This window comes from Megalopta genalis, unplaced genomic scaffold (assembly GCF_051020955.1).
Source record: "Megalopta genalis isolate 19385.01 unplaced genomic scaffold, iyMegGena1_principal scaffold0222, whole genome shotgun sequence".
NCBI classification, from domain to species: domain Eukaryota; kingdom Metazoa; phylum Arthropoda; class Insecta; order Hymenoptera; family Halictidae; genus Megalopta; species Megalopta genalis.
The window spans coordinates 331,093-339,750 of NW_027476291.1; the positions used below are offsets into that span (position 1 = coordinate 331,093).

At 38.2% G+C, this 8,658-nt stretch overlaps 4 protein-coding genes across 4 annotated transcripts; all 4 read left to right on the plus strand.

Moving 5' to 3' along the window:
- Positions 1-204: 204 nt before the first annotated feature.
- Positions 205-1,889, plus strand: LOC143262799 (uridine 5'-monophosphate synthase-like). The gene is made up of 2 exons (XM_076528268.1): positions 205-682; positions 747-1,889. Exons 1-2 carry the CDS (start codon positions 322-324, stop codon positions 1,529-1,531), a joined length of 1,146 nt encoding a protein of 381 aa, XP_076384383.1. The 5' UTR covers positions 205-321; the 3' UTR covers positions 1,532-1,889.
- Positions 1,890-2,692: 803 nt separating this feature from the next.
- On the plus strand, positions 2,693-4,377 carry LOC143262800 (uridine 5'-monophosphate synthase-like). Its single transcript, XM_076528269.1, has 2 exons — positions 2,693-3,170; positions 3,235-4,377. Exons 1-2 carry the CDS (start codon positions 2,810-2,812, stop codon positions 4,017-4,019), a joined length of 1,146 nt encoding a protein of 381 aa, XP_076384384.1. The 5' UTR covers positions 2,693-2,809; the 3' UTR covers positions 4,020-4,377.
- Positions 4,378-5,180: 803 nt separating this feature from the next.
- On the plus strand, positions 5,181-6,865 carry LOC143262803 (uridine 5'-monophosphate synthase-like). The gene is made up of 2 exons (XM_076528273.1): positions 5,181-5,658; positions 5,723-6,865. The coding sequence occupies exons 1-2, from the start codon at positions 5,298-5,300 to the stop codon at positions 6,505-6,507; spliced, it is 1,146 nt and encodes a 381-aa protein (XP_076384388.1). The 5' UTR covers positions 5,181-5,297; the 3' UTR covers positions 6,508-6,865.
- Positions 6,866-7,668: 803 nt separating this feature from the next.
- Positions 7,669-8,651, plus strand: LOC143262797 (uridine 5'-monophosphate synthase-like; the record flags this gene model as incomplete). The annotated part of the gene is made up of 2 exons (XM_076528266.1): positions 7,669-8,146; positions 8,211-8,651. Coding segments are annotated over exons 1-2 (802 nt in total), but the record flags the coding sequence as incomplete, so codon positions are not given.
- Between the last annotated feature and the right edge of the window lie 7 nt (positions 8,652-8,658).

The window sequence follows — 8,658 nt, forward strand, 5'->3', positions numbered from 1 at the left end:
ATTTCACTTTTTGAGATCGACGCGATCAAATTTGGAGAATTTGTGACCAAAGTTGGTTTGAAAAGTCCAGTGTATTTTGACTTGAGAGTAATAATCTCTCAGCCAAAAGTTATGGTATGAGTAATTTATAAATTCTATCAAGCATACTCTGTCATTTGTATAATTTTTAAATTGTTTATATTCTTTGATATTTCAAAGGCTCAACTGGCGAAGGCACTGTGGAGACTGTCAGAGGACCGTGGAAACGTATCTCAGATCTGTGGTGTACCTTACACTGCTTTACCATTAGCTACTTTGATATCTGTCGATTTTAATATCCCCATGTTAATCAAAAGAAAAGAGGAAAAGGCATATGGCACAAAGAAAATGATAGAAGGCCATTTTAAATTAGGAGATAATTGTGTGATCATTGAGGATGTAGTCACTAGCGGCAGCAGTATCCTAGAGACTGTACAAACTTTAAGGAAAGAGGGTTTGAAGGTAACAGATGCTCTTGTAGTGATTGACAGAGAACAGGGTGGCAAAAAGAATATTGAAGCTGATGGTATAAACATGTGGAGTTTGTACTCGGTCACCAGTCTCTTGGCTTACCTCGTGGAAGCCGACAAGATTACGCCAACGATAAGAAAAGATGTACTAAACTACTTGTCGCTATCTCAAGCTCCTGTTATCGTTAATCAAGGTAAATAACATTTTACGCTGCGTCATTTTCTGCTTCATAGAATATTAAATAGCTTCTTTTAAAGTTCCAGAATGCAGACTGAAAATACCATTTTACTGTCGCGCTAATAAGGCTACAAACGAGATTGCATCTAAAATATTCAATCTAATGGAAACAAAAGAATCTACTTTGTGCTTGGCAGCAGACTTGACCAAAGCAGACTCTATTTTACAATTAGCAAATTTGGTAGGACCACACATTGTGGTACTAAAAACGCACGTAGATATAGTAGAAGACTTCAGCTGCGATTTTATAAAGCGTTTGCAAGATTTGGCTAAGAAGCACGATTTTCTTTTAATGGAGGACCGGAAGTTCGCGGATATCGGCAACACGGTGTCTTTGCAATACCAAAAGGGTATTTACAAAATTGCGGAATGGGCAGATATTGTTACTGTGCATGCGATAGCAGGAAAGAGCATAGTAGATGGATTAAAAAATGCGTTAGGAAATGTTAACGAACCGCGTGGTATTTTTATATTGGCGCAGATGTCCTCTAAAGGCGCGTTAACAAATGACGAGTACGTTCGGCACGCAGTGTCGATCGCACAAAATTCGAACATAGTCGCTGGCATCGTTTGTCAGTCGAATATATTCACGAATCCAGGTCTCGTTCAGCTGACCCCTGGAGTGAAGCTCGGCCATAGTTCCGACAATTTCGGTCAACAGTACAATACTCCAGAATCTGTTGTAAAATCTGGAGCAGATTTAGCTGTTGTTGGTAGAGGTATCACCGAGGCAAAGGACAAGTTAGCTGCCGCGTTGGAATATAAGAAGGAACTTTGGACTGCTTACAAAAAACGATTGAAATAAAAAGTATTTTCCAATTATAAACTAATAGCATCATCCATGCAGCCTATCCCTTGCAAACCGTTGTTCTTCGACTTGGCCTGCAACATGGTCGAGTTTCCGGATTTGAGTGAGAAATTGGGAGATCAAGCCAAGAAGGGCGGCCAGGCTGGACTCGCAGGATTCGTTAAAGGTTTACGGGGCTGGGGAAATAAATGAAACAAGTCTATTTTAAGCGAAAGATACTGGATTTTTGATGTTATCGCACGTGGTGCGGTAATGCGTTTTTAGAAAGGCTCTCAAATATCTCGATGAGCATCGAGTTTTCAGTTATACAAACAGCAATATTGATTAAAGGAAATAAAGAAATATATTATTGATATACTCGATATGTTTACTTAACACACCCTACGGATTTTTATATCTGCTCAAACCTATTGAAATTTACAAGCGAAGATATTACCTTAGAATTTTTCCATTTCCATCTTTTATAATGCAAGTGCGTCCTACAATAAAACTGAATTTTGAGGGAGAAATTTTCAATCTTTGAGGATGAAATTGGAGGGCAAGAATTTTAACAGAATCTAATTATTTACAAAGTTTCCATTGTTCGATCATTTTAGAGTTTGAGAGCTTCACTTGTTTGCCACAGGTGGAGTATTTATACTTTGATATCTGCAGCAAAGCGATTACATAGGTGAGAAGCTGCCGTTCCGATCACGCAGTGCCAGAAAACCTAATCCCTCATCGTTAACGTTAAAATTGTTATTAATCTGTACGTATTGCATAATTTATTCTTATCCTAAAATGAACTGTACACTTGAATGAAATATAATACGAAATAGAAACAGCTATGTGCAACAGGTTAAATATCGCTCTGTGCATCATGCTTTCAGGGAGCACGCGGTGTTTTAATTTCAATAGACAGAAATCATGTGCGAAAAATCGAGTGCCATGGACGTAGAATTGAAGAAGTTAGCCATTTCACTTTTTGAGATCGACGCGATCAAATTTGGAGAATTTGTGACCAAAGTTGGTTTGAAAAGTCCAGTGTATTTTGACTTGAGAGTAATAATCTCTCAGCCAAAAGTTATGGTATGAGTAATTTATAAATTCTATCAAGCATACTCTGTCATTTGTATAATTTTTAAATTGTTTATATTCTTTGATATTTCAAAGGCTCAACTGGCGAAGGCACTGTGGAGACTGTCAGAGGACCGTGGAAACGTATCTCAGATCTGTGGTGTACCTTACACTGCTTTACCATTAGCTACTTTGATATCTGTCGATTTTAATATCCCCATGTTAATCAAAAGAAAAGAGGAAAAGGCATATGGCACAAAGAAAATGATAGAAGGCCATTTTAAATTAGGAGATAATTGTGTGATCATTGAGGATGTAGTCACTAGCGGCAGCAGTATCCTAGAGACTGTACAAACTTTAAGGAAAGAGGGTTTGAAGGTAACAGATGCTCTTGTAGTGATTGACAGAGAACAGGGTGGCAAAAAGAATATTGAAGCTGATGGTATAAACATGTGGAGTTTGTACTCGGTCACCAGTCTCTTGGCTTACCTCGTGGAAGCCGACAAGATTACGCCAACGATAAGAAAAGATGTACTAAACTACTTGTCGCTATCTCAAGCTCCTGTTATCGTTAATCAAGGTAAATAACATTTTACGCTGCGTCATTTTCTGCTTCATAGAATATTAAATAGCTTCTTTTAAAGTTCCAGAATGCAGACTGAAAATACCATTTTACTGTCGCGCTAATAAGGCTACAAACGAGATTGCATCTAAAATATTCAATCTAATGGAAACAAAAGAATCTACTTTGTGCTTGGCAGCAGACTTGACCAAAGCAGACTCTATTTTACAATTAGCAAATTTGGTAGGACCACACATTGTGGTACTAAAAACGCACGTAGATATAGTAGAAGACTTCAGCTGCGATTTTATAAAGCGTTTGCAAGATTTGGCTAAGAAGCACGATTTTCTTTTAATGGAGGACCGGAAGTTCGCGGATATCGGCAACACGGTGTCTTTGCAATACCAAAAGGGTATTTACAAAATTGCGGAATGGGCAGATATTGTTACTGTGCATGCGATAGCAGGAAAGAGCATAGTAGATGGATTAAAAAATGCGTTAGGAAATGTTAACGAACCGCGTGGTATTTTTATATTGGCGCAGATGTCCTCTAAAGGCGCGTTAACAAATGACGAGTACGTTCGGCACGCAGTGTCGATCGCACAAAATTCGAACATAGTCGCTGGCATCGTTTGTCAGTCGAATATATTCACGAATCCAGGTCTCGTTCAGCTGACCCCTGGAGTGAAGCTCGGCCATAGTTCCGACAATTTCGGTCAACAGTACAATACTCCAGAATCTGTTGTAAAATCTGGAGCAGATTTAGCTGTTGTTGGTAGAGGTATCACCGAGGCAAAGGACAAGTTAGCTGCCGCGTTGGAATATAAGAAGGAACTTTGGACTGCTTACAAAAAACGATTGAAATAAAAAGTATTTTCCAATTATAAACTAATAGCATCATCCATGCAGCCTATCCCTTGCAAACCGTTGTTCTTCGACTTGGCCTGCAACATGGTCGAGTTTCCGGATTTGAGTGAGAAATTGGGAGATCAAGCCAAGAAGGGCGGCCAGGCTGGACTCGCAGGATTCGTTAAAGGTTTACGGGGCTGGGGAAATAAATGAAACAAGTCTATTTTAAGCGAAAGATACTGGATTTTTGATGTTATCGCACGTGGTGCGGTAATGCGTTTTTAGAAAGGCTCTCAAATATCTCGATGAGCATCGAGTTTTCAGTTATACAAACAGCAATATTGATTAAAGGAAATAAAGAAATATATTATTGATATACTCGATATGTTTACTTAACACACCCTACGGATTTTTATATCTGCTCAAACCTATTGAAATTTACAAGCGAAGATATTACCTTAGAATTTTTCCATTTCCATCTTTTATAATGCAAGTGCGTCCTACAATAAAACTGAATTTTGAGGGAGAAATTTTCAATCTTTGAGGATGAAATTGGAGGGCAAGAATTTTAACAGAATCTAATTATTTACAAAGTTTCCATTGTTCGATCATTTTAGAGTTTGAGAGCTTCACTTGTTTGCCACAGGTGGAGTATTTATACTTTGATATCTGCAGCAAAGCGATTACATAGGTGAGAAGCTGCCGTTCCGATCACGCAGTGCCAGAAAACCTAATCCCTCATCGTTAACGTTAAAATTGTTATTAATCTGTACGTATTGCATAATTTATTCTTATCCTAAAATGAACTGTACACTTGAATGAAATATAATACGAAATAGAAACAGCTATGTGCAACAGGTTAAATATCGCTCTGTGCATCATGCTTTCAGGGAGCACGCGGTGTTTTAATTTCAATAGACAGAAATCATGTGCGAAAAATCGAGTGCCATGGACGTAGAATTGAAGAAGTTAGCCATTTCACTTTTTGAGATCGACGCGATCAAATTTGGAGAATTTGTGACCAAAGTTGGTTTGAAAAGTCCAGTGTATTTTGACTTGAGAGTAATAATCTCTCAGCCAAAAGTTATGGTATGAGTAATTTATAAATTCTATCAAGCATACTCTGTCATTTGTATAATTTTTAAATTGTTTATATTCTTTGATATTTCAAAGGCTCAACTGGCGAAGGCACTGTGGAGACTGTCAGAGGACCGTGGAAACGTATCTCAGATCTGTGGTGTACCTTACACTGCTTTACCATTAGCTACTTTGATATCTGTCGATTTTAATATCCCCATGTTAATCAAAAGAAAAGAGGAAAAGGCATATGGCACAAAGAAAATGATAGAAGGCCATTTTAAATTAGGAGATAATTGTGTGATCATTGAGGATGTAGTCACTAGCGGCAGCAGTATCCTAGAGACTGTACAAACTTTAAGGAAAGAGGGTTTGAAGGTAACAGATGCTCTTGTAGTGATTGACAGAGAACAGGGTGGCAAAAAGAATATTGAAGCTGATGGTATAAACATGTGGAGTTTGTACTCGGTCACCAGTCTCTTGGCTTACCTCGTGGAAGCCGACAAGATTACGCCAACGATAAGAAAAGATGTACTAAACTACTTGTCGCTATCTCAAGCTCCTGTTATCGTTAATCAAGGTAAATAACATTTTACGCTGCGTCATTTTCTGCTTCATAGAATATTAAATAGCTTCTTTTAAAGTTCCAGAATGCAGACTGAAAATACCATTTTACTGTCGCGCTAATAAGGCTACAAACGAGATTGCATCTAAAATATTCAATCTAATGGAAACAAAAGAATCTACTTTGTGCTTGGCAGCAGACTTGACCAAAGCAGACTCTATTTTACAATTAGCAAATTTGGTAGGACCACACATTGTGGTACTAAAAACGCACGTAGATATAGTAGAAGACTTCAGCTGCGATTTTATAAAGCGTTTGCAAGATTTGGCTAAGAAGCACGATTTTCTTTTAATGGAGGACCGGAAGTTCGCGGATATCGGCAACACGGTGTCTTTGCAATACCAAAAGGGTATTTACAAAATTGCGGAATGGGCAGATATTGTTACTGTGCATGCGATAGCAGGAAAGAGCATAGTAGATGGATTAAAAAATGCGTTAGGAAATGTTAACGAACCGCGTGGTATTTTTATATTGGCGCAGATGTCCTCTAAAGGCGCGTTAACAAATGACGAGTACGTTCGGCACGCAGTGTCGATCGCACAAAATTCGAACATAGTCGCTGGCATCGTTTGTCAGTCGAATATATTCACGAATCCAGGTCTCGTTCAGCTGACCCCTGGAGTGAAGCTCGGCCATAGTTCCGACAATTTCGGTCAACAGTACAATACTCCAGAATCTGTTGTAAAATCTGGAGCAGATTTAGCTGTTGTTGGTAGAGGTATCACCGAGGCAAAGGACAAGTTAGCTGCCGCGTTGGAATATAAGAAGGAACTTTGGACTGCTTACAAAAAACGATTGAAATAAAAAGTATTTTCCAATTATAAACTAATAGCATCATCCATGCAGCCTATCCCTTGCAAACCGTTGTTCTTCGACTTGGCCTGCAACATGGTCGAGTTTCCGGATTTGAGTGAGAAATTGGGAGATCAAGCCAAGAAGGGCGGCCAGGCTGGACTCGCAGGATTCGTTAAAGGTTTACGGGGCTGGGGAAATAAATGAAACAAGTCTATTTTAAGCGAAAGATACTGGATTTTTGATGTTATCGCACGTGGTGCGGTAATGCGTTTTTAGAAAGGCTCTCAAATATCTCGATGAGCATCGAGTTTTCAGTTATACAAACAGCAATATTGATTAAAGGAAATAAAGAAATATATTATTGATATACTCGATATGTTTACTTAACACACCCTACGGATTTTTATATCTGCTCAAACCTATTGAAATTTACAAGCGAAGATATTACCTTAGAATTTTTCCATTTCCATCTTTTATAATGCAAGTGCGTCCTACAATAAAACTGAATTTTGAGGGAGAAATTTTCAATCTTTGAGGATGAAATTGGAGGGCAAGAATTTTAACAGAATCTAATTATTTACAAAGTTTCCATTGTTCGATCATTTTAGAGTTTGAGAGCTTCACTTGTTTGCCACAGGTGGAGTATTTATACTTTGATATCTGCAGCAAAGCGATTACATAGGTGAGAAGCTGCCGTTCCGATCACGCAGTGCCAGAAAACCTAATCCCTCATCGTTAACGTTAAAATTGTTATTAATCTGTACGTATTGCATAATTTATTCTTATCCTAAAATGAACTGTACACTTGAATGAAATATAATACGAAATAGAAACAGCTATGTGCAACAGGTTAAATATCGCTCTGTGCATCATGCTTTCAGGGAGCACGCGGTGTTTTAATTTCAATAGACAGAAATCATGTGCGAAAAATCGAGTGCCATGGACGTAGAATTGAAGAAGTTAGCCATTTCACTTTTTGAGATCGACGCGATCAAATTTGGAGAATTTGTGACCAAAGTTGGTTTGAAAAGTCCAGTGTATTTTGACTTGAGAGTAATAATCTCTCAGCCAAAAGTTATGGTATGAGTAATTTATAAATTCTATCAAGCATACTCTGTCATTTGTATAATTTTTAAATTGTTTATATTCTTTGATATTTCAAAGGCTCAACTGGCGAAGGCACTGTGGAGACTGTCAGAGGACCGTGGAAACGTATCTCAGATCTGTGGTGTACCTTACACTGCTTTACCATTAGCTACTTTGATATCTGTCGATTTTAATATCCCCATGTTAATCAAAAGAAAAGAGGAAAAGGCATATGGCACAAAGAAAATGATAGAAGGCCATTTTAAATTAGGAGATAATTGTGTGATCATTGAGGATGTAGTCACTAGCGGCAGCAGTATCCTAGAGACTGTACAAACTTTAAGGAAAGAGGGTTTGAAGGTAACAGATGCTCTTGTAGTGATTGACAGAGAACAGGGTGGCAAAAAGAATATTGAAGCTGATGGTATAAACATGTGGAGTTTGTACTCGGTCACCAGTCTCTTGGCTTACCTCGTGGAAGCCGACAAGATTACGCCAACGATAAGAAAAGATGTACTAAACTACTTGTCGCTATCTCAAGCTCCTGTTATCGTTAATCAAGGTAAATAACATTTTACGCTGCGTCATTTTCTGCTTCATAGAATATTAAATAGCTTCTTTTAAAGTTCCAGAATGCAGACTGAAAATACCATTTTACTGTCGCGCTAATAAGGCTACAAACGAGATTGCATCTAAAATATTCAATCTAATGGAAACAAAAGAATCTACTTTGTGCTTGGCAGCAGACTTGACCAAAGCAGACTCTATTTTACAATTAGCAAATTTGGTAGGACCACACATTGTGGTACTAAAAACGCACGTAGATATAGTAGAAGACTTCAGCTGCGATTTTATAAAGCGTTTGCAAGATTTGGCTAAGAAGCACGATTTTCTTTTAATGGAGGACCGGAAGTTCGCGGATATCGGCAACACGGTGTCTTTGCAATACCAAAAGGGTATTTACAAAATTGCGGAATGGGCAGATATTGTTACTGTGCATGCGATAGCAGGAAAGAGCATAGTAGATGGATTAAAAAATGCGTTAGGAAATGTTAACGAACCGCGTGGTATTTT

Excerpts from the sequence above, each read along its gene's own strand:
- LOC143262799 (XM_076528268.1), top strand. The coding sequence starts at position 322 with ATGTTAATCAAAAGAAAAGAGGAAAAGGCATATGGCACAAAGAAAATG. Across the intron at positions 683-746 it reads TCCTGTTATCGTTAATCAAG|TTCCAGAATGCAGACTGAAA; the intron begins GTAAATAACATT and ends CTTCTTTTAAAG.
- LOC143262800 (XM_076528269.1), top strand. The coding sequence starts at position 2,810 with ATGTTAATCAAAAGAAAAGAGGAAAAGGCATATGGCACAAAGAAAATG. Across the intron at positions 3,171-3,234 it reads TCCTGTTATCGTTAATCAAG|TTCCAGAATGCAGACTGAAA; the intron begins GTAAATAACATT and ends CTTCTTTTAAAG.
- LOC143262803 (XM_076528273.1), top strand. The coding sequence starts at position 5,298 with ATGTTAATCAAAAGAAAAGAGGAAAAGGCATATGGCACAAAGAAAATG. Across the intron at positions 5,659-5,722 it reads TCCTGTTATCGTTAATCAAG|TTCCAGAATGCAGACTGAAA; the intron begins GTAAATAACATT and ends CTTCTTTTAAAG.